The sequence below is a fragment of the Xenopus tropicalis genome, chromosome 10 (assembly GCF_000004195.4).
Source record: "Xenopus tropicalis strain Nigerian chromosome 10, UCB_Xtro_10.0, whole genome shotgun sequence".
NCBI lineage: Eukaryota > Metazoa > Chordata > Amphibia > Anura > Pipidae > Xenopus > Xenopus tropicalis.
In genome coordinates this window covers 50,609,129-50,633,732 of record NC_030686.2, presented here as the reverse complement: position 1 = coordinate 50,633,732, position 24,604 = coordinate 50,609,129, and the positions used below count along the sequence as shown (strand labels likewise).

Here is a 24,604-nt window from a genome sequence, read left to right as displayed (position 1 = left end):
AACTGCCCCTTTACGAACAGAACATTACTTCATTGAATAAAGGTGAACTAAACCCTTAGAAAGTTCCGCAGACACTTCCCTATGTGACTATCGGGGAGGGGGGGTCTGCCGGTAGCTCTGGGGTAGTTTTGGGGGTTAATTCCCATAATCACCAGTAACTAGTTACATTTAGATATTTTACTACAGTGCCATTAAGTAAAGGGTAAGTATCCCCACTGTATGAGCAGCTCACTGGGACACATTGCTGTTAATGGGAGCAGCGGAATCTCATATAATGACAGACGTCATCCTGTTTGTTGTGACCCCCCCCCCCCAATGCTCGTGTCACCTTTATCCCCAAGCACAGCCTGTCCCCCAGTGTGCCATGTGTTGGGTACCCAGCCTGGGGGGCACTCCCTGCGCCTCCGATACCCAACAACACTAACAGGGTATCTGCCCTAGTATTACCCCTCAGCCAGGCCTGGACTGGCAATCCAGAATGCTGGGGGGGCTGTAAGGTGCCACAGTCACTATTGGGCTGGGGGGGGGGGCTGTAAGGTGCCACAGTCACTATTGGGCTGGGGGGGGGGGCTGTAAGGTGCCACAGTCACTATTGGGCTGGGGGGGGGGGCTGTAAGGTGCCACAGTCACTATTGGGCTGGGGGGGGGCTGTAAGGTGCCACAGTCACTATTGGGCTGGGGGGGGGCTGTAAGGTGCCACAGTCACTATTGGGCTGGGGGGGGGGCTGTAAGGTGCCACAGTCACTATTGGGCTGGGGGGGGGGCTGTAAGGTGCCACAGTCACTATTGGGCTGGGGGGGGCCTGTAAGGTGCCACAGTCACTATTGGGCTGGGGGGGGGGCTGTAAGGTGCCACAGTCCACTATTGGGCTGGGGGGGGGGCTGTAAGGTGCCACAGTCACTATTGGGCTGGGGGGGGGGCTGTAAGGTGCCACAGTCACTATTGGGCTGGGGGGGGGCTGTAAGGTGCCACAGTCACTATTGGGCTGGGGGGGGGCTGTAAGTGCCACAGTCACTATTGGGCTGGGGGGGGGCTGTAAGGTGCCACAGTCACTATTGGGCTGGGGGGGGGGCTGTAAGGTGCCACAGTCACTATTGGGCTGGGGGGGGGCTGTAAAGGTTGCCACAGTCACTATTGGGCTGGGGGGGGGGCTGTAAGGTGCCACCAGTCACTATTGGGCTGGGGGGGGCTGTAAGGTGCCACAGTCACTATTGGGCTGGGGGGGGGCTGTAAGGTGCCACAGTCACTATTGGGCTGGGGGGGGCTGTAAGGTGCCACAGTCACTATTGGGCTTGGGGGGCAGTAAGATGCCACAGTCAACTATTGGGCTGGGGGGGGCTGTAAAGGTGCCACAGTCACTATTTGGGCTGGGGGGGGGCTGTAAGGTGCCACAGTCACTATTAGGCTGGGGGGGGGGCTGTAAAGTGCCACAGTCACTATTTGGGCTGGGGGGGGGGGGGGCTGTAAGATGCCACAGTCACTATTGGGCTGGGGGGGGGCTGTAAGATGCCACAGTCACTATTGGGCTGGGGGGGGGCTGTAAGATGCCACAGTCACTATTGGGCTGGGGGGGGGCTGTAAGGTGCCACAGTCACTATTGGGCTGGGGGGGGGCTGTAAGATGCCACAGTCACTATTGGGCTGGGGGGGGGGGGGCTGTAAGGTGCCACAGTCACTATTGGGCTGGGGGGGGGGGGGCTGTAAGGTGCCACAGTCACTATTGGGCTGGGGGGGGGGGCTGTAAGATGCCACAGTCACTATTGGGCTGGGGGGGGGGGCTGTAAGATGCCACAGTCACTATTGGGCTGGGGGGGGGGGGCTGTAAGGTGCCCACAGTCACTATTGGGCTGGGGGGGGGGCTGTAAGATGCCACAGTCACTATTGGGCTGGGGGGGGGGGCTGTAAGGTGCCACAGTCACTATTGGGCTGGGGGGGGGGGCTGTAAGGTGCCACAGTCACTATTGGGCTGGGGGGGGGGGCTGTAAGATGCCACAGTCACTATTGGGCTGGGGGGGGGGCTGTAAGATGCCACAGTCACTATTGGGCTGGGGGGGGGCTGTAAGATGCCACAGTCACTATTGGGCTGGGGGGGGCTGTAAGGTGCCACAGTCACTATTGGGCTGGGGGGGGGGGCTGTAAGATGCCACAGTCACTATTGGGCTGGGGGGGGGGGGCTGTAAGATGCCACAGTCACTATTGGGCTGGGGGGGGCTGTAAGATGCCACAGTCACTATTGGGCTGGGGGGGGGGGCTGTAAGATGCCACAGTCACTATTGGGCTGGGGGGGGGGCTGTTTGGGACAATTTGACTCCCAGTCCAGACCCGGTTGTGCCCTTGGCCAGGACTTGGGGTCTCACCGCTTTTGAGGCCAAATCTATCACATTACAGTAAAACTCAGCATGAAGCAGGGGCAGAACTAGAGGAATCAGACCCAGCGGCTGCAGGGGGGCCCAGAAGTGCAGGGGGGCCCAGAAGTGCAGGGGGGCCCAGAAGTGCAGGGGGGCCAATAAGGCCCTGATTATAGAACTATTTCAATATATCTTGATAGTTCAACTCTAGGGGCCCCAAACTGACATTGCTGTGGGGCCCAGTAACACCACTAGCTTGGGATAGGGTGCTGGGGGTACTAATAGCCTGGGGGCTGCCAGCAGGGGGGGCTAGCTTGGGATAGGATGCTGGGGGTACTAAGAGCCTGGGGGCTGCCAGCAGGGGGGGGCTAGCTTGGGATAGGATGCTGGGGGTACTAAGAGCCTGGGGGCTGCCAGCAGGGGGGGCTAGCTTGGGATAGGATGCTGGGGGTACTAAGAGCCTGGGGGCTGCCAGCAGGGGGGGCTAGCTTGGGATAGGGTGCTGGGGGTACTAATAGCCTGGGGGCTGCCAGCAGGGGGGGCTAGCTTGGGATAGGGTGCTGGGGGTACTAACAGCCTGGGGGCTGCCAGCAGGGGGGGCTAGCTTGGGATAGGGTGCTGGGGGTACTAATAGCCTGAGGGCTGCCAGCAGGGGGGGCTAGCTTGGGATAGGATGCTGGGGGTACTAATAGCCTGAGGGCTGCCAGCAGGGGGGGCTAGCTTGGGATAGGATGCTGGGGGTACTAATAGCCTGGGGGCTGCCAGCAGGGGGGGCTAGCTTGGGATAGGATGCTGGGGGTACTAATAGCCTGGGGGCTGCCAGCAGGGGGGGCTAGCTTGGGATAGGGTGCTGGGGGTACTAATAGCCTGAGGGCTGCCAGCAGGGGGGGCTAGCTTGGGATAGGGTGCTGGGGTACTAATAGCCTGGGGGCTGCCAGCAGGGGGGGCTAGCTTGGGATAGGGTGCTGGGGTACTAATAGCCTGGGGGCTGCCAGCAGGGGGGGCTAGCTTGGGATAGGGTGCTGGGGGTACTAATAGCCTGGGGGCCACAGAGAGGGGCAGAAGAGCCGGACAGAGGGGCGGAAGAGCCGGACAGAGGGGCGGAAGAGCCGGACAGAGGGGCAGGTCGGTACAGCAGGGACCCCCCATAGCTGTGACATTGCGGGACGGGTCACTGTGTGAGGAAGAGTAGGCGGAGTAAAGGGACGTTCCAGTAACAAAGATGGCGGTCGGGGAAAGACCAGTGTGGAATGCTTTCCCTCAACATAATGTTATTCGCTTAGAACCGCAGCCCGGTGCCATTCGGGAGGCAGAGGCTCATTTCCCGAGTAGAATGGGAGCGAATACCGTGACCGAGCGAAGGGTCTAGTCAGAGACACAGGTAGGCAGTTTCCCACAATCCTATGCGGGCCGCGTCAGTACTAGGGCCTAACTCTCCCACAATCCCCCGGGGCACTGTAAAGTAGCCCCTCCCCCCCGCCTGTTCCAGTTGTGTCTTTCCCAGAATCCCTCAGTGCAACACTAATGGTGTCTTTCCCAGAATCCCTCAGTGCAGTGCTAATGGTGTCTTTCCCAGAATCCCTCAGTGCAACACTAATGGTGTCTTTCCCAGAATCCCTCAGTGCAACACTAATGGTGTCTTTCCCAGAATCCCTCAGTGCAGTGCTAATGGTGTCTTTCCCAGAATCCCTCAGTGCAACACTAATGGTGTCTTTCCCAGAATCCCTCAGTGCAACACTAATGGTGTCTTTCCCAGAATCCCTCAGTGCAACACTAATGGTGTCCCAGAATCCCTCAGGGGAGAGATGCCAATCCATTGCTTTTGTAGTTCATGGGGTGCCATGTTTTGTCCCAACAGTGCCCTGTTTGTGCCTGTGTCTGAGCCTTGTGTGTTTCTGAGGTACACGGGTGTGTGTGGGGTGACTCTTTATACCCCCCCCCCCCCCCCCCCCCCCACACACACACACACACACACACACACACACACACACACACACAGTAACAGTTCAGTCACCCAATGTCAGTAAATATGCACCCAAATGCCTAGTAAACTGAACAGGAAGTGCAATATGGGGGGGGGCTGTATGGACTGGGGTTAGTTGGGGCAGACAGCGGGGGTGGATGGACTAGGGGTAGGGGGCCAGGCGGGGGGGTGGATGGACTAGGGTGTAGTGGGGCAGACAGACGGGGGGGTGGATGGACTAGGGGTGTAGTGGGGCAGACAGACGGGGGGTGGATGGACTAGGGGTGTAGTGGGCAGACAGGCGGGGGGTGGATGGACTAGGGTGTAGTGGGGGCAGACAGACGGGGGGGTGGATGGACTAGGGGTGTAGTGGGGCAGACAGACGGGGGGGTGGATGGACTAGGGGTGTAGTGGGGCAGACAGGCGGGGGGTGGATGGACTAGGGGTGTAGTGGGGGCAGACAGACGGGGGGGTGGATGGACTAGGGGTGTAGTGGGGGCAGACAGACGGGGGGGTGGATGGACTAGGGGTGTAGTGGGGGCAGACAGACGGGGGGGTGGATGGACTAGGGGTGTAGTGGGGGCAGACAGACGGGGGGGTGGATGGACTAGGGTGTAGTGGGGGCAGACAGACGGGGGGGTGGATGGACTAGGGGTGTAGTGGGGCAGACAGATGGGGGGTGGATGGACTAGGGGTGTAGTGGGGGCAGACAGACGGGGGGGGTGGATGGACTAGGGTGTAGTGGGCAGACAGATGGGGGGTGGATGGACTAGGGGTGTAGTGGGGGCAGACAGATGGGGGGTGGATGGACTAGGGGTAGTGGGGGCAGACAGACGGGGGGGTGGATGGACTAGGGTGTAGTGGGGCAGACAGATGGGGGGTGGATGGACTAGGTGTAGTGGGGGCAGACAGACGGGGGGGTGGATGGACTAGGGGTGTAGTGGGGCAGACAGACGGGGGGGTGGATGGACTAGGGGTGTAGTGGGGGCAGACAGACGGGGGGTGGATGGACTAGGGGTGTAGTGGGGGCAGACAGACGGGGGGGGTGGATGGACTAGGGGTGTAGTGGGGCAGACAGACGGGGGGGTGGATGGACTAGGGGTGTAGTGGGGGCACTGGGCCAGTGTATCACTTGTGCCACTGAGCTGTTGCATGCTGGGAGTTTATGAGCGCTTTAATGCTGGGCCAGAGGGAATGTCCCAGAATGTTCTATGCTGGGAGGTGCTGGGGGTCAGTGCTAATGCTGGGCCAGAGGGAATGTCCCAGAATGTTCTATGCTGGGAGGTGCTGGGGGTCAGTGCTAATGCTGGGCCAGAGGGAATGTCCCAGAATGTTCTATGCTGGGAGGTGCTGGGGGTCAGTGCTAATGCTGGGCCAGAGGGAATGTCCCAGAATGTTCTATGCTGGGAGGTTCTGGGGGTCAGTGCTAATGCTGGGCCAGAGGGAATGTCCCAGAATGTTCTATGCTGGGAGGTGCTGGGGGTCAGTGCTAATGCTGGGCCAGAGGGAATGTCCCAGAATGTTCTATGCTGGGAGGTGCTGGGGGTCAGTGCTAATGCTGGGCCAGAGGGAATGTCCCAGAATGTTCTATGCTGGGAGGTGCTGGGGGTCAGTGCTAATGCTCGGTTGGTGTCACTGTGACCTTTGTTTCTGGGAGTAACTTGCTGATTTGCACAAACAGGGGAACGCATGTATGAAATTGTGTGGGAGTGGCCTATGCTAGCACCGCCCTGTTTATAAAAGGTGGGCATGGCCTTGGTGGTCTTGCAAGTGGGCGTGGTTATACCGTTGGGCAAGCCGCTGCATAAACCTTCATATTCTTTGAGCAAATGAAAACAGTGGCTGGGAAATGGGCAGCAATTCCTGTGTCTGTAGCCGTGACTCTGTGTGCATAACTAGAATCCTTGCCGTAAAGCAAGGCACGGCTGCTGGAAAGGGCTTAAAGGGGTTGTTCAACTTGAGTTACTTTTAGTATGTTATAGAATGGCCTATTCCTTGCAACTTTGCCATTTGTTTTCATTATTTATTTGTTATAGTTTTTGAATTATTTCCCTTCTCCTTCTGTCTCTTTGCAGCTTTCAACTGGGGGTCACTGACCCCGGCAGCCAAACCCTATTGCTCTGTGAGGCTCCAGTTTTATTGTTATTGTTACTTTTTATTCCTTATCTTTCTATTCAGCCCCTCTACTATTCATATTTGCAGTTGGTCTTCATTTTTATTATTTGTGCTTTTATAGTTATTTCACTTTTTGTTCAGCATCTCTTTAGTTTGGAGATTCAGCAGCTATCTGGTTGCTAGGGTTGAAATTACCTTAGCAACCCTGGATCAGTTTGAATGAGAGGCTGTTATATGAATAGGGGAGGGGCTGAATAGAAAGATAAGTAATAAAATATAGCAATAACAACTAAACTGGAGCCTCACAGAGCAATAGGGTTTGGCTGCCGGGGTCAGTGACCCCCATTGGAAAGCTGCAAAGAGTCAGAAGAGGAAGGCAAATAATTCAGAAACTATAAAAAATAAATAATGAAGACCAAGTGAAAAGTTGCTTAGAATTGGCCGTTCAACATACTAAAAGGTGAACTATCCCTTTAAGAGCCCCGCCCCCTTAAGGAGAAAAAAAACTACTATGAGTAGTAACATCACTGGGATTTATTCCAAGGCAACTGATGTCCCCAACGCATTTCCGTCAGTACAAGTGGCTTTTTTTGGATTTAAATACAAAACACAATACAGAGAGTCCTGAGGCACTATAGGAAATTTGCGACATTCCTACAGAAATGTAAAATGCGATTTCATTCGCAACCTATAACCTGTCGTTAGCAGCGGCGCAACCTAAAATCACTCAATAAATATTTGGTTTTTGCATCAACAAAAAAAATGTTCTTTTTTTTTTTCTGGAAAAATAAACATTCAGTGTATGTCATTCAGAGACGCGCGGCGGCACCGAGGGGCCCGGGGATTGCGTGGCGCAGCCGGGACCATGTAGTGTTGGGGGGCTGTAAGGGGGGAACCAGCAGTGCAGTTACGTGCGGATCCAGCCGCTGGCGCTACCGTATATATGGACACTACCGTATACAAGGGCGTTACCGTATATATATGGGCGCTACCGTATATAAGGGCGCTACCGTATATATGGGCGTTACCGTATATATATGGGCACTACCGTATACAAGGGCGTTACCGTATATATAAGGGCGCTACCGTATATAAGGGCGCTACCGTATATATATGGGCACTACCGTATATATATGGGCACTACCGTATACAAGGGCGTTACCGTATATATATGGGCGCTACCGTATATAAGGGCGCTACCGTATATATGGGCGTTACCGTATATATATGGGCACTACCGTATACAAGGGCGTTACCGTATATATATGGGCGCTACCGTATATAAGGGCGTTACCGTATATATATGGGCACTACCGTATACAAGGGCGTTACCGTATATATATGGGCGCTACCGTATATATGGGCCCTACCGTATATATGGGCGTTACCATATATATATGGGCACTACCGTATACAAGGGCGTTACCGTATATATATGGGCGCTACCGTATATAAGGGCGCTACCGTATATATGGGCGTTACCGTATATAAGGGCGTTACCATATATATATATGGGCGCTACCGTATATATGGGCGTTACCGTATATATGGGCGTTACCGTATATATGGGCGCTACCGTATATATGGGCGTTACCGTATATATGGACGCTACCGTATATATGGGCGTTACCGTATATAAGGGCGCTACCGTATATAAGGGCGTTACCGTATATATGGGCGTTACCGTATATATGGACGCTACCGTATATATGGGCGTTACCGTATATATGGGCGTTACCGTATATAAGGGCGTTACCGTATATATGGGCGCTGCCGTATATATGGGCGCTGCCGTATATAAGGGCGCTGCCGTATATATGGGCGTTGCCGTATATATGGGCGTTACCGTATATAAGGGCGTTACCGTATATATGGGCGCTCAAGCTCAGCCAACACTGCGCGTAACCTCATGAGAACTCGGTAGATAAATAAATACCCTGCATGCTTCTCCAAGTATTTCTTTGGGTGCAGACACCCCAACTTCACCCCCAATCTCTGCTATTCTTTCACATTTCTTCATTTTCTTTCCCTTTTTATGTTTGGTTTCACCTCTGCTTTAAAGGGGAAGTAAACCCAGCCACGATGCTGCCCCATGGCGCCCCCTAGTTTTACTATAGAAATTGCAAAAAACATGATTATAGATGCAAGGAAATTCACCAATGAGAATTCTACACTTCATTATAAATGCAAGAGAACTGACCAATGAGAACGTTCTTGCTGGTATCTTAGAGATAATGATGGCATTTTTCCCGTCATTATATGGCACAGGAATCAGACATGGGGATAAAGGGACAGACTTGTTCAGTGCTGGGAAACTGTGCTTATTGCTCCCAACTCCAATTGCAGGAACAGAGAACAGGGAGCCGGATTTACTCACATCAGCTGGGATTCTCATTGGGGGATTTCTTGCATTTTAATAGGGGGGAGTTTTATTGTGCAATATTGCTTTAAGAATCCAACCCTGATGTTGCTGGACTACAGCTCCCAGCATGCCTCACCCTACATTATATGTTACATTATTCTGGGATTTGTAGTCCAGCAAGAGCCGAGTAACGTTTGGTTGAGCAGCGCAGGGTTTACATTCCCTTTAAGCTCCATTAGCTATGGAACTTGGGCCCATTTACATGAATGAGCCCCAATAGCCCCCCCCCCCCAGTACTTATTCAGATGCAGAGAGCCAATTCCCTGGATTTCCTACTCCTGGGCTGCTCTCTTTCCCACGGTCAGGAAGTTAGGGGGGCGGGAACAAGGCAATGGGAAACTGTCCAATCATCTTCTGCTACGGGACTATGAGAAAGAGAGCCGTCGGGGGCAGGCAGAGAATCAGAGGGGGGTTCAAGTATCACCTTAAAGCAGCTCTGCCCTTTAAAGTGGCAGCTCCGTGGCCCCCGGGGGCCGCCCACGTGGAAGTGAGACAGTTTGGGCAGCTCATAGGATCCCATTGGAGGGGGCTTCGTTTAGACTCTGGCAGCTTTTGCTGAGACCCTCAGCCCTGGCCAAGTCCATTTCCAGAAAGTCCACCGGCAGCTCCTTGGCATCTTGGCACAGGGGGTGGTGCCCGGCCGCCGGCTTCTCCTTGCCCAGTCCCCTCTTGCACGGCCTGACCAGTGCCAGGAACAGGGCCCCAAGCGCCATCCCGGCTGCACAGGAGTAAAATGCCGACCCGTAGTTCTGCGTCCAGTCAACCAGCACCCCTGAAACAGAAGGACAAAGGCTTTGGTTATTGGGGGCTCTGGGGGTCAGGGCAAACTCTATGGGTGGGGGCAAGCTGTATAATAAATAAACACTGGGCAAATTTGTATATGTGCAGCAACCCATAGCAACCAATCAGTGACTGGCTTTTCCCAGGAAGCTGCAGGAAAGCAAATATTTGATTGGTTGCCAAGGGTTACTACCCAGGTGCAAATCTGCCTACTGTTTATAAATGAGCCCCACTTTCACTGACCACCCATACCCGCTGTTACCCTCCGCCCAGCTCAGCAGCACCTAAGGGCCACCATACCCGGGCACATTCGCCAACAAGGGCCCAACGGACAGAAAGTGTGTGAGAGGCCACGTCGTGCCTTTCTATTGGTCGGTGCTTGACCTTTGAGTTAACTATGTAGAGAGGGCTATTCTGAGACAATTTGCAATTGGTCTTCCTTTTTTTTATTATTAGTGTTTTTTTATTTATTTTACTATTTGTTTAGCAGCTCTGCAGTCTGACATTTTAGCTGTTATCTGGTCGCTAGGGTCCAAATTACCGTAGCAACCAGGGACTTGCTAAGGTAGAGTTGCAATAAGACAGGAATATGAATAGGGGAGGGGCTGAATAGAAAGATAAGGAATAAAAAGTAACAATAACAATAAAACTGGAGCCTCACAGAGCAATAGGGTTTGGCTGCCGGGGTCAGTGACCCCCATTTGAAAGCTGCAGAAGAAGAAGGCAAATAATTCAAAAAGAAATAATGAGGACCAATTGAAAAGTTGCTTAGCATTGGCCCTGTCGGGGGGCAGCTGAACTGTAACTGCCCCCAAGCACTACACAGATGGGGTGAGGGGAAATTCTGCCCAATTGCACAGTGTCAGGGGGTCCATTAAGGCTTTGGGTCTGGTCAGAAGAATGGACCCCTTGTTATGGGCTGGTACTTGGGAGCGGAGACGGAACCAACTGGGAATGTTTGGAATCCGGTTACACAGAGAGCGGAGCATCGATTTGGGATCTCATCAAAGAGCCTCCGAAAGGGGATAATGTGGCCTCGATTTACTGCAAAGCCGAAACACGCGGCTTCTGTGGGTCTCTTCCCCGTTGGGGTAACTGTAACCCTGTGGCAGGAGAATGGGGGCAGTTTCCCTCAGTGTGGCTTATGGGGTTAGAGTAGGGGGGCAGTAGATAACTGTATGATCTCTCAGTAATGCCCCGCTGGGGGTTACAGTAGGGGGCAGTAGATAACTGTATGATCTCTCAGTAATGCCCTGCTGGGGGTTACAGTAGGGGGCAGTAGATAACTGTATGATCTCTCAGTAATGCCCTGCTGGGGGTTACAGTAGGGGGCAGTAGATAACTGTATGATCTCTCAGTAATACCCCGCTGGGGGTTACAGTAGGGGGGCAGTTGATAACTGTATGATCTGTCAGTAATGCCCCGCTGGGGGTTCAGTAGTGGGGCAGTAGTTAACTATATGATCTGTCAGTAATGCCCCGCTGGGGGTTCCAGTAGGGGGGGCAGTAGATACTGTATGATCTGTCAGTAATGCCCCGCTGGGGGTTACAGTAGGGGGCAGTAGATAACTATATGATCTGTCAGTAATGCCCCGCTGGGGGTTCCAGTAGGGGGGGCAGTAGATACTGTATGATCTGTCAGTAATGCCCCGCTGGGGGTTACAGTAGGGGGGCAGTAGATACTGTATGATCTGTCAGTAATGCCCCGCTGGGGGTTCCAGTAGGGGGGGCAGTAGATACTGTATGATCTGTCAGTAATGCCCCGCTGGGGGTTCCAGTAGGGGGGCAGTAGATACTGTATGATCTGTCAGTAATGCCCCGCTGGGGGTTACAGTAGGGGGGCAGTAGATAACTGTATGATCTGTCAGTAATGCCCCGCTGGGGGTTACAGTAGGGGGCAGTAGATAACTATATGATCTGTCAGTAATGCCCCGCTGGGGGTTCCAGTAGGGGGGGCAGTAGATACTGTATGATCTGTCAGTAATGCCCCGCTGGGGGTTCCAGTAGGGGGGCAGAGTAATTCCCCACTGCTGCCTATAAGATAAATTCACTTGAAGGCAAACTTCCCCTTTACAGGTGCCCGTTGCTGTGAGGGCAGGCCCAGCGGAAGCCATTGCTGCGCATATAAAGGGCAAGTAAACCTCGTGCTTATTAGTAATTACCTCCCAGTGGCGGCCCAGCCAGCCCAGCAACGCTCTGGATAAACACGTACACTCCGACCCCCGACGCCATCTTGTCAATGCCCACAATATCGTCCTCGGCGACCAGCGGGATGTGCGTGCCCGTCACCGTGCCCAACATGCCCCCGAAGAAGACGCTGCAAGCCATGAGGCCCCCGAAGTTCCAGGCGAAGGGGAAGGCGAGGAGCGCCACGCACAGCAGCGCCACAAACGCCAGCTCGATGTAAATCTTACGCACGGGCTTCTTGTTCAGGATCCAGCCGGCGCCGATCCGCCCAAACACCTCGGAGATGGCCATGGCCGACAGCATGTAGGGCGAGAGCTCCCTGTCGATGCCCAGGCTCAGGCTGAGGGGGATGATGTAGAGCGACGGGGCGAAGAACCCCAAGGTGGCGAAGAGCCCAAACAGCGCGTAACAGATAAAGCTGGGGTTCCTTAATACTGAGAAGTCCAGAAGTGGCTCTGGTTCCGGACGTTCCGCCGTCTCCTTCCTCTCTCTGGGCGGTTCCGGGCTCCGGGCAGGCTTCAGGCCGGTCGGTAGGTTCTTGGGTGAGGTAGATACTTCCACTCCGGAGTCAATGGAGTCGATGGAGGTGAGCGTCTGCTCGTTCTCAAGCATGTAGGCGCTTTCCAGCGCTTCACCTTTGGCCGGCGACTTGGCCACATCAGGGGGTTTGATGGTGATTGGGCGCAGCAGGGATCCGCACACTACAATGTTGAGCTGCAGAGCCCCCACCATCAGTAAACAGCACCTCCAGCCAATCAGATCGTTCAGTGCAGTGATGGCTGCAATCAGAATAGAGAGAGAGGTCAATAAGGAATTCTGGGAGATCCCAACGACGGCCATCTTGGAATAAATGAAGGCAACTTACCTGGGGCAAACGCAAAGACGGCGAAGCATTCCCCCGTAGATGCGACGGCGGTAACCAGCGAGCGGCGTCTCTCGAAATACTGCGACAGGATCGTGACAGTAGGGAGGAACGTCAGACAGTAGCCGAGACCTGAGGGAAAACAGTCGGGCATTAGGGGGGCCCTATATAACCAACCGGGGGCAATACCGTGTATAATGGGTCGGCCCACCTGCTCACACCAGCCCCACCCAGGGGGCCCTATATAACCAACCGGGGGCAATACCGTGTATAATGGGTCGGCCCACCTGCTCACACCAGCCCCACCCAGGGGGCCCTATATAACCAACCGGGGGCAATACCGTGTATAATGGGTCGGCCCACCTGCTCACACCAGCCCCACCCAGGGGGCCCTATGTAACCAACCGGGGGCGATACCGTGTATAATGGGTCGGCCCACCTGCTCACACAAGCCCCGCCCCCAGGGGCCCTATATAACCAACCCAGGGGCAATACCATGTATAATGGGTCGGCCCACCTGCTCACACAAGCCCTGCCCCCAGGGGCCCTATATAACCAACCCAGGGGCAATACCATGTATAATGGGTCAGCCCACCTGCTCACACCAGCCCCGCCCAGGGGGCCCTATGTAACCAACCGGGGGCAATACCGTGTATAATGGGTCGGCCCACCTGCTCACACCAGCCCCACCCAGGGGCCCTATGTAACCAACCGGGGGCAATACCGTGTATAATGGGTCAGCCCACCTGCTCACACCAGCCCCACCCAGGGGCCCTATGTAACCAACCGGGGGCAATACCATGTATAATGGGTCGGCCCACCTGCTCACACCAGCCCCACCCAGGGGGCCCTATGTAACCAACCGGGGGCAATACCGTGTATAATGGGTCGGCCCACCTGCTCACACCAGCCCCACCCAGGGGGCCCTATGTAACCAACCGGGGGCAATACCTTGTATAATGGGTCGGCCCACCTGCTCACACCAGCCCCACCCAGGGGGCCCTATGTAACCAACCGGGGGCAATACCGTGTATAATGGGTCGGCCCACCTGCTCACACCAGCCCCACCCAGGGGGCCCTATGTAACCAACCGGGGGCAATACCGTGTATAATGGGTCGGCCCACCTGCTCACACAAGCCCCGCCCCCAGGGGCCCTATATAACCAACCCAGGGGCAATACCATGTATAATGGGTCGGCCCACCTGCTCACACAAGCCCCACCCAGGGGCCCTATATAACCAACCGGGGGCAATACCGTGTATAATGGGTCGGCCCACCTGCTCACACCAGCCCCACCCAGGGGGCCCTATGTAACCAACCGGGGGCAATACCGTGTATAATGGGTCGGCCCACCTGCTCACACCAGCCCCACCCAGGGGGCCCTATATAACCAACCCGGGGGCAATACCATGTATAATGGGTCGGCCCACCTGCTCACACCAGCCCCGCCCCCAGGGGCCCTATGTAACCAACCCGGGGGCAATACCATGTATAATGGGTCAGCCCACCTGCTCACACCAGCCCTGCCCCCAGGGGCCCTATATAACCAACCCGGGGGCAATACCATGTATAATGGATCAGCCCACCTGCTCACACCAGCCCCGCCCCCAGGGGCCCTATATAACCAACTGGGGGCAATACCATGTATAATGGGTCGGCCCACCTGCTCACACCAGCCCCGCCCCCAGGGGCCCTATATAACCAACCCGGGGGCAATACCGTGTATAATGGGTCGGCCCACCTGCTCACACCAGCCCTGCCCCCAGGGGCCCTATATAACCAACTGGGGGCAATACCATGTATAATGGGTCGGCCCACCTGCTCACACCAGCCCCGCCCAGGAATTAGCAAATTAATGAGCATCACTGCTAATACAGAGACCTGACCCCCCCAGTTTACCTGATATGAGCCCGATGGCGACGTACATCTCCCCAACACTGCGTGCGAACGAAGCCGCCATCATCCCCGTGCTGATGAGGAGCCCCCCGACCATAACCACCGGCCGGTGCCCGAAGCGATTGCTCAGTACCGTCGACAAAGGAGCTAATGAGAGTGCAGGGAATAGCATGTTATTCTCTTTATTTTGCCCTAATGTCTCCATCTTGCCCCACTGTCTCCATCTTGCCCTACTGTCTCCATCTTGCCCTACTGTCTCCATCTTGTCCTACTGTCTCCATCTTGCCCTACTGTCTCCATCTTTCCCTACTGTCTCCATCTTGTCCTACTGTCTCCATCTTGCCCCACTGTCTCCATCTTGCCCCACTGTCTCCATCTTGTCCTACTGTCTCCATCTTGCCCTACTGTCTCCATCTTGCCCTACTGTCTCCATCTTGTCCTACTGTCTCCATCTTGCCCTACTGTCTCCATCTTGCCCTACTGTCTCCATCTTGTCCTATTGTCTCCATCTTGCCCTACTGTCTCCATCTTGCCCTACTGTCTCCATCTTGTCCTACTGTCTCCATCTTGCCCTACTGTCTCCATCTTGCCCTAATGTCTCCATCTTGCCCCACTGTCTCCATCTTGCCCCACTGTCTCCATCTTGCCCTACTGTCTCCATCTTGTCCTACTGTCTCCATCTTGTCCTACTGTCCCCATCTTGCCCTACTGTCCCCATCTTGCCCTACTGTCTCCATCTTGTCCTACTGTCTCCATCTTGCCCTACTGTCTCCATCTTGTCCTACTGTCTCCATCTTGCCCTACTGTCTCCATCTTGCCCTACTGTCTCCATCTTGTCCTACTGTCTCCATCTTGCCCTACTGTCTCCATCTTGCCCTACTGTCTCCATCTTGTCCTACTGTCTCCATCTTGCCCTACTGTCTCCATCTTGCCCTACTGTCTCCATCTTGCCCTACTGTCCCCATCTTGCCCTACTGTCCCCATCTTGCCCTACTGTCCCCATCTTGCCCTACTGTCTCCATCTTGCCATACTGTCTCCATCTTGCCCTACTGTCTCCATCTTGCCCTACTGTCTCTATCTTGCCCTACTGTCTCCATCTTGCCCTACTGCCTCCATCTTGCCCTACTGTCCCCATCTTGCCCTACTGTCTTCATCTTGCCCTACTGTCTCCATCTTGCCCTACTGTCTCCATCTTGCCCTACTGTCCCCATCTTGCCCTACTGTCCCCATCTTGCCCTACTGCCTCCATCTTGCCCTACTGTCCCCATCTTGGCCCTACTGTCTCCATCTTGCCCTACTGTCTCCATCTTGCCCTACTGTCCCCATCTTGCCCTACTGTCTCCATCTTGCCCTACTGTCTCCATCTTGCCCTACTGTCTTCCATCTTGCCCTACTGCCTCCATCTTACCCTACTGTCCCCATCTTGCCCTACTGTCCCCATCTTGCCCTACTGTCCCATCTTGCCCTACTGTCTCCATCTTGCCCTACTGTCTTCATCTGCCCTACTCTCTCCATCTTGTCCTGCTGTCCCCATCTTGCCCTATGACCCCATCTTACCCTACTGTCCCCATCTTGCCCTACTGTCCCCATCTTGCCCTACTGTCCCCATCTTGCCCTACTGTCTCCATCTTGCCCTACTTCTCCATCTTGCCCTTACTGTCCCCCATCTTGCCCTACTGTCCCCATCTTGCCCTATTGACCCCATCTTGCCCTACTGTCTCCATCTTGCCCTACTGTCCCCATCTTGCCCTACTGTCTCCATCTTGCCCTACTGTCCCCATCTTGCCCTACTGTCCTCCATCTTGCCCTACTGTCTCCATCTTGCCCTACTGTCCCCATCTTGCCCTACTGTCTCCATCTTGCCCTACTTCTCCATCTTGCCCTACTGTCCCATCTTGCCCTACTGTCCCCATCTTGCCCTACTGTCTCCATCTGCCCTACTGTCCCATTGCCCTACTGTCTCCATCTTGCCCTACTGTCCCCATCTTGCCCTACTGTCTCCATCTTGCCCTACTGTCTCCATCTTGCCCCTACTGTCCCCATTCTTGCCCTACTGTCTCCATCTTTGCCCTACTGTCCCATCTTGCCCTACTGTCTCCATCTTGCCCTACTGTCTCCATCTTGCCCTACTGCCTCCATCTTGCCCTATTGTCCCCATCTTGCCCTACTGTCTTCATCTTGCCCTACTGTCTCCATCTTGCCCTACTGTCTCCATCTTGCCCTACTGTCCCCATCTTGCCCTACTGTCCCCATCTTGCCCTACTGTCCCCATCTTGCCCTACTGTCTCCATCTTGCCCTACTGCCTCCATCTTGCCCTACTGTCTCCATCTTGCCCTACTGTCCCCATCTTGCCCTACTGTCTCCATCTTGCCCTACTGCCTCCATCTTGCCCTACTGTCTCCATCTTGCCCTACTGTCTCCATCTTGCCCTACTGTCTCCATCTTGCCCTACTGTCCCCATCTTGCCCTACTGTCTCCATCTTGTCCTACTGCCTCCATCTTGCCCTACTGTCCCCATCTTGCCCTATTCATGCAATATAATTGGATGATATAATTGGAGCTACAGCAGTAGGGGCTGAGCAGTAACTATAGGGGAGGCTAAGCAAGGGCACCTGCATATAGAGACGTTACAGCACTGCTGCCTGGAGGGGCCTGCGGCTGATTTAGCTAGGGGACTGGGTAGGACGGGCAGAAGAGGGCGGTGCGTGACTTACCAGTAAACGTCATTACAAAGACACATATAGAGATTATCCAGGATATCCGGCTGTTGCTCTCGTCGAAGTAGCCCACCAGCTCGTTGAAGAAGACCCCAAAGGACTTGATGACCCCGTAGGTAAATACTTCCACGAAGAAGAAGGCACCGGCCACGGCCCAGCCCCAGCCCCCATCAGGCACTTTGGTATAAACGTTGGCTCTGCTGCACCCCGACATGGCTCTCATGTTTATCCTGGGGGCAGAGACAGAGTCACATCAGGGCACAATGTGGGCAAGATTCGCTCTGCGCCGATAATCTTCTCTAATTGGATTAGGCCCTTCCTAATTGCCTGAGCTGGGATTAAAGGGCAAGCGGCACACACAGCCTTCCTACCTACAGTGTGTGTCTGTAAAGCAGCATGGCAGCACCGATTGTTTCAGAGGGAAAGAGATTCCTGACTGGACAGTGCTTCCTCTGCACGGGGGAGGGACCACTAGGACACGCCCACCCCTCATGTGAAACCCAGACAGGGACCTGAGAGGATCTATAGGGAGCCTTTGTTACAGCACTGTATATTATTCATAATTACCTACAGGGTTGGGGGGTTCCGGTTACCCTATAACTGCTTAAAAACGCACCCACCCCCCCGGGTCTGTTCTGACAGCAGGAAGCTCATTCCCATATGTGCCCCCCTTATCACTAGGGCCCGCCCTTATCACTAGGGCCCGCCCAGGTGTGGCAGCTGATACAGCCAGGGAGTGAATGACAGGGCAGAATGAGGGTTGCTGGGAGTGCAGGGAGTTGCCAGTCCCAGTGCCCGGGCAGCACAGCGCCCCCGATACACATGTTACTCACACAGACATGTTCTGGGGAGCCCTCCCGCTGCCCCCCACATACCCACAAACCCACCCTCCCTGGGGGGGCACACACACTACAGATAATGCTGAGGGGGGGGGCTCACACACTACATTCCTGCCCCCCCTCCAATGAAGTTAGGAAGTTGCGCAGTGTGAGGTTACATCATGCCGATGCAGCACATTATATCCCACAGCTACACACTCACACACACACTGACACACACAGTGCAAAGCTCCTGGTGAAAGTTAAACAACACCCCCCCCCCCCCCCCCCCGGGGCAGTTCAAAGTCTCAGGGGCACTATTAGTACAGGCAGCACTTTCCTCAATGACACATTATTGTGTCTTCCTGTAGTGAGTGTGTGTGTGTCTGTGTGAGAGAGTGAGTGTGTGTGTCTGTGTGTGTGTCTGTGTGAGTGAGTGAGTGAGTGTGTGTCTGTGTGAGTGAGTGTCTGTGTGAGTGAGTGTGTGTGTGTCTGAGTGTGTGTCTGTGTGAGTGAGTGTGTGTCTTTGTGAGTGAGTGTGTGTCTGTGTGAGTGAGTGTGTGTCTGTGTGAGTGAGTGTGTGTCTGTGTGAGTGAGTGTGTGTCTGTGTGTGTGTCTGTGTGAGTGAGTGTCTGTGTGAGTGAGTGTGTGTGTGTCTGAGTGTGTGTCTGTGTGAGTGAGTGTGTGTCTGTGTGAGTGAGTGTGTGTCTGTGTGAGTGAGTGTGTGTCTGTGTGAGTGAGTGAGTGTGTGTGTCTGTGTGTGTGTCTGTGTGAGTGAGTGAGTGTGTGTCTGTGTGAGTGAGTGTCTGTGTGAGTGTGTGTGTGTCTGAGTGTGTGTCTGTGTGAGTGAGTGTGTGTCTGTGTGAGTGAGTGTGTGTCTGTGTGTGTGTCTGTGTGTGTGACTGAGTGTGTGTCTGTGTGAGTGAGTGTCTGTGTGAGTGAGTGTGTGTGTGTCTGAGTGAGTGTGTGTCTGTGTGAGTGAGTGTGTGTCTGTGTGAGTGAGTGAGTGGTCTGTGTGAGTGAGTGTGTGTCTGTGTGAGTGAGTGTGTGTCTGTGTGAGTGAGTGTGTCTGTGTGAGTGAGTGTGTGTCTGTGTGAGTGAGTGTGTCTGTGTGAGTGAGTGTGTGTCTGTGTGAGTGAGTGTGTGTGTGTGTGAGTGAGTGTGTGTGTCTGTGTGAGTGAGTGTGTCTGTGTGAGTGAGTGTGTGTCTGTGTGAGTGAGTGTGTGTCTGTGTGAGTGAGTGTGTGTCTGTGTGAGTGAGCGTGTGTGTGTCTGTGTGAGTGAGTGTGTGTGTGTCTGAGTGTGTGTCTGTGTGAGTGAGTGTGTGTCTGTGTGAGTGAGTGTGTGTGTGTCTGAATGTGTGTCTGTGTGAGTGAGTGTGTGTCTGTGTGAGTGAGTGAGTGTGTCTGTGTGAGTGAGTGTGTGTGTGTGTGTCTGAGTGTGTGTCTGTGTGAGTGAGTGTGTGTGTGTCTGTGTGAGTGAGTGTGTGTCTGTGTGAGTGAGTGTGTGTGTGTCTGAGTGTGTGTCTGTGTGAGTGAGTGTGTGTGTGTCTGTGTGAGTGAGTGTGTGTGTGTCTGAGTGTGTGTCTGTGTGAGTGAGTGTGTGTGTGTCTGAGTGTGTGTCTGTGTGAGTGAGTGAGTGTGTGTCTGTCTGTGAGTGTATACTCACCCCTATACACCCACCTTCACTCCTCACACACACACACTGTGCCACACACTCACATACAGTTACACACTCACACAATTGCCATGGCCGGGCTGTGTGCCTCAGTAAGGGGGCAGAAGGCGCCCATATAAATGCCCTCACACAAACCTACTCACTGTGAGTGCGGGATTAAGCTGTGCCGGGAGTAGTGGGTGCAGTGCCCAGATGCCAGGGGTAGGATCCTACTCACTGTGAGTATGGGTGTATAAGGAGGGATCCTGCTCCCTAGATTGTAAGATCCGGGTGTAACAGGGGTAGTGGGTGCAGTGCCCAGATGCCAGGTGTAAGGGGGGAATCTATCCACTGTGAGAGGCAGTTGGGGCAGTGCCAGGGGGAATAGGGTGCCAGGGGTAGGGGTATCAGGTGGGTTCCTACTCACTGTGAGTGGCAGTTGGGGCAGTGCCAGGGGGAATAGGGTGCCAGGGGTAGGGGTATCAGGTGGGTTCCTACTCACTGTGAGTGGCAAGTTGGGGGCAGTGCCAGGGGGAATAGGGTGCCAGGGGTAGGGGTATCAGGTGGGTTCCTACTCACTGTGAGTGGCAGTTGGGGCAGTGCCAGGGGGAATAGGGGTATCAGGTGGGTTCCTACTCACTGTGAGAGGCAGTTGGGGGCAGTGCCAGGGGGAATAGGGTGCCAGGGGTAGGGGTATCAGGTGGGTTCCTACTCACTGTGAGTGGCAGTTGGGGCAGTGCCAGGGGGAATAGGGTGCCAGGGGTAGGGGTATCAGGTGGGTTCCTACTCACTGTGAGTGGCAGTTGGGGGCAGTGCCAGGGGGAATAGGGGGGTAGGGTATCAGGTGGGTTCCTACTCACTGTGAGTGGCAGTTTGGGGCAGTGCCAGGGGGAATAGGGGTATCAGGTGGGTTCCTACTCACTGTGAGAGGCAGTTGGGGGCAGTGCCAGGGGAATAGGGTGCCAGGGTAGGGGTATCAGGTGGGTTCCTACTCACTGTGAGTGGCAGTGGGGCAGTGCCGGGGGAATAGGGTGCCAGGGGTAGGGGTATCAGGTGGGTTCCTACTCACTGTGAGTGGCAGTTGGGCAGTGCCAGGGGGAATAGGGTGCCAGGGTAGGGGTATCAGGTGGGTTCCTACTCACTGTGAGAGGCAGTTGGGGCAGTGCCAGGGGGAATAGGGTGCAGGGGTAGGGGTATCAGGTGGGTTCCTACTCACTGTGAGTGGCAGTTGGGGCAGTGCCAGGGGGAATAGGGGTATCAGGTGGGTTCCTACTCACTGTGAGTGGAGTTGGGGCAGTGCCAGGGGAATAGGGTGCCAGGGTAGGGGTATCAGGTGGGTTCCTACTCACTGTGAGAGGCAGTTGGGGGCAGTGCAGGGGGAATAGGGTGCCAGGGTAGGGGTATCAGGTGGGTTCCTACTCACTGTGAGTGGCAGCTTGGGGGCAGTGCCAGGGGAATAGGGGCAGGGTAGGGGTATCAGGTGGGTTCCTACTCACTGTGAGTGGCAGTTGGGGGCAGTGCCAGGGGGAATAGGGGTAGGGTATCAGGTGGGTTCCTACTCACTGTGAGTGGCAGTTGGGGGCAGTGCCAGGGGGAATAGGGTGCCAGGGTCAGGGGTATCAGGTGGGTTCCTACCACTGTGAGTGGCAGTTGGGGCAGTGCCAGGGGGAATAGGGTCCAGGGGTAGGGGTATGCAGGGGGTCCTACTCACTGTGAGTGGCAGTTGGGGGCAGTGCCAGGGGGAATAGGGTGCCAGGGTAGGGGTATCAGGTGGGTTCCTACTCACTGTGAGTGGCAGTTGGGGCAGTGCCAGGGGGAATAGGGTGCCAGGGGTAGGGGTATCAGGTGGGTTCCTACTCACTGTGAGAGGCAGTTGGGGCAGTGCCAGGGGAATAGGGTGCCAGGGGTAGGGGTATCAGGTGGGTTCCTACTCACTGTGAGTGGCAGTTGGGGCAGTGCCAGGGGGAATAGGTGCCAGGGGTAGGGATCAGGTGGGTTCCTACTCACTGTGAGTGGCAGTTGGGGCAGTGACAGGGGGAAAGGGTTCAGGGGTTCCACTCACTGTAGTGGCAGTGGGCAGTGCCAGGGGATAGGTGCCAGGGGGGTATCAGGTGGGTTCCTACTCACTGTGAGTGGCAGTTGGGGGCAGTGCCAGGGGGAATAGGGTGCCAGGGGTAGGGGTATCAGGTGGGTTCCTACTCACTGTGAGTGGCAGTTGGGGCAGTGCCAGGGGGAATAGGGTGCCAGGGGTAGGGGTATCAGGTGGGTTCCTACTCACTGTGAGAGGCAGTTGGGGCAGTGCCAGGGGGAATAGGGTGCCAGGGGTAGGGGTATCAGGTGGGTTCCTACTCACTGTGAGTGGCAGTTGGGGCAGTGCCAGGGGGAATAGGGTGCCAGGGGTAGGGGTATCAGGTGGGTTCCTACTCACTGTGAGTGGCAGTTGGGCAGTGCCAGGGGAATAGGGTGCCAGGGGTAGGGGTATCAGGTGGGTTCCTACTCACTGTGAGTGGCAGTTGGGGCAGTGCCAGGGGAATAGGGTGCCAGGGGTAGGGGTATCAGGTGGGTTCCTACTCACTGTGAGAGGCAGTTGGGGGCAGTGCCAGGGGGAATAGGGTGCCAGGGGTAGGGGTATCAGGTGGGTTCCTACTCACTGTGAGTGGCAGTTGGGGGCAGTGCCAGGGGGAATAGGGTGCCAGGGGTAGGGGTATCAGGTGGGTTCCTACTCACTGTGAGTGGCAGTTGGGGCAGTGCCAGGGGGAATAGGGTGCCAGGGGTAGGGGTATCAGGTGGGTTCCTACTCACTGTGAGAGGCAGTTGGGGCTCGGCTCTTACCCCTCCAGCCCATATGTTGCCCCGGGCCGCCCTGTAATTGCCCCTGAAGCGGACGCTCAGCTCCTGGCCATGCCGGGCTGGATTCTCAGCTCTTCTCCGTTTATATATACCGGCTTTAGCCGGTCTGGGGCCGCGGGGGCGCGCCTGAGAGGGACGGGGACGCGCCTAGCTCTGGGATTCTCTTAACCCTTTCTCTGCCGGCGCCTGCGTGCTTACCTCTCGCTGCTCCCTCCCTGGGGTATGAACTGGGGCAACAGGGGCCCATTAGCCCCCTAGAGACCTAGATCTGACAGCTGGGCTTTATTGGGGTGTGGGATCCCCAGTTCCCTAGAGACCTAGATCTGACAGCTGGGCTTTATTGGGGTGTGGGATCCCCAGTTCCCTAGATCTGACAGCTGGGGTTTATTGGGGCGTGGGATCCCCAGTTCCCTAGATCTAACAGCTGGGGTTTATTGGGGTGTGGGATCCCCAGTTCCCTAGATCTGACAGCTGGGGTTTATTGGGGTGTGGGATCCCCAGTTCCCTAGATCTAACAGCTGGGGTTTATTGGGGTGTGGGATCCCCAGTTCCCTAGATCTGACAGCTGGGGTTTATTGGGGTGTGGGATCCCCAGTTCCCTAGAGACCTAGATCTGACAGCTGGGGTTTATTGGGGTGTGGGATCCTCAGTTCCCTAGATCTGACAGGCTGGGGTTTATTGGGTGTGGGATCCCCAAGTTCCCTTAGATCTGACAGCTGGGGTTTATTGGGGTGTGGGATCCCCAGTTCCCTAGTGACTAGATCTGACAGCTGGGGTTTATTGGGGTGTGGGATCCCCAGTTCCCTAGAGACCTAGATCTGACAGCTGGGGTTTATTGGGGTGTGGGATCCCAGTTCCCTAGATCTGACAGCAGGGGTTTATTGGGGTGTGGGATCCCCAGTTCCCTAGAGACCTAGATCTGACAGCTGGGGTTTATTGGGGGTGGGATCCCCAGTTCCCTAGAGACCTAGATCTGACAGCAGGGGTTTATTGGGGTGTGGGATCTCCAGTTCCCTAGATCTGACAGCAGGGGTTTATTGGGGTGTGGGATCCCCAGTTCCCTAGTGACTAGATCTGACAGCTGGGGTTTATTGGGGTGTGGGATCCCCAGTTCCCTAGAGACCTAGATCTGACAGCTGGGGTTTATTGGGGTGTGGGATCCCCAGTTCCCTAGATCTGACAGCAGGGGTTTATTGGGGTGTGGGATCCCCAGTTCCCTAGAGACCTAGATCTGACAGCTGGGGTTTATTGGGGTGTGGGATCCCCAGTTCCCTAGAGACCTAGATCTGACAGCAGGGGTTTATTGGGGTGTGGGATCCCCAGTTCCCTAGATCTGACAGCAGGGGTTTATTGGGTGTGGGATCCCCAGTTCCCTAGAGACCAAGAATCTGACAGCTGGGGTTTATTGGGTGTGGGATCCCCAGTTCCCTAGAGACCTATATCTGACAGCAGGGGTTTATTGGAGTGTGGGATCCCCAGTTCCCTAGATCTGACAGCTGGGGTTTATTGGGGTGTGGGATCCCCAGTCCCCTAGAGACCTAGATCTGACAGCTGGGGTTTATTGGGGTGTGGGATCCCCAGTTCCCTAGATCTGACAGCAGGGGTTTATTGGGGTGTGGGATCCCCAGTCCCCTAGAGACCTAGATCTGACAGCTGGGGTTTATTGGGGTGTGGGATCCCCAGTTCCCTAGAGACCTAGATCTGACAGCAGGAGTTTATTGGGGTGTGGGATCCCCAGTTCCCTAGATCTGACAGCTGAGGTTTATTGGGGTGTGGGATCTCCAGTTCCCTAGAGACCTAGATCTGACAGCTGGGGTTTATTGGGGTGTGGGATCTCCAGTTCCCTAGAGACCTAGATCTGACAGCTGGGGTTTATTGGGGTGTGGGATCCCCAGTTCCCTAGAGACCTAGATCTGACAGCAGGAGTTTATTGGGGTGTGGTAACCCCAGTATCACCGCTGCCTAGGACTGACAACAGGACATTTCTTTG

At 55.3% G+C, this 24,604-nt stretch overlaps 2 protein-coding genes across 4 annotated transcripts in view; one reads left to right on the top strand and one right to left on the bottom strand.

Moving 5' to 3' along the window:
- The first annotated feature begins 3,437 nt into the window (after window positions 1-3,437).
- arsg (arylsulfatase G) overlaps window positions 3,438-24,604 on the top strand; it is a 50,001-nt gene continuing 28,834 nt past the window's right edge. Inside the window, exon 1 of the mRNA XM_031894404.1 lies at window positions 3,438-3,728. The gene's annotated coding sequence lies outside the window, so the exon portion shown is untranslated. The remainder of the gene's footprint in view (window positions 3,729-24,604) is intronic.
- On the bottom strand, window positions 8,941-22,734 carry slc16a6 (solute carrier family 16 member 6). 3 transcript variants are annotated; one of them, XM_031894405.1, is made up of 6 exons: window positions 22,567-22,734; window positions 17,289-17,521; window positions 14,576-14,719; window positions 12,679-12,807; window positions 11,789-12,592; window positions 8,941-9,619 (listed from the first exon to the last, which is right to left on the bottom strand). In XM_031894405.1, exons 2-6 carry the CDS (start codon window positions 17,512-17,514, stop codon window positions 9,354-9,356), a joined length of 1,569 nt encoding a protein of 522 aa, XP_031750265.1. In that variant the 5' UTR covers window positions 17,515-17,521; window positions 22,567-22,734; the 3' UTR covers window positions 8,941-9,353. The 3 variants fall into 3 exon arrangements, with proteins under 3 accessions (XP_031750265.1, XP_031750266.1, XP_031750267.1); XM_031894406.1 differs by having other exon boundaries at window positions 22,597-22,734; XM_031894407.1 differs by lacking the exon at window positions 22,567-22,734 and adding an exon at window positions 22,492-22,519.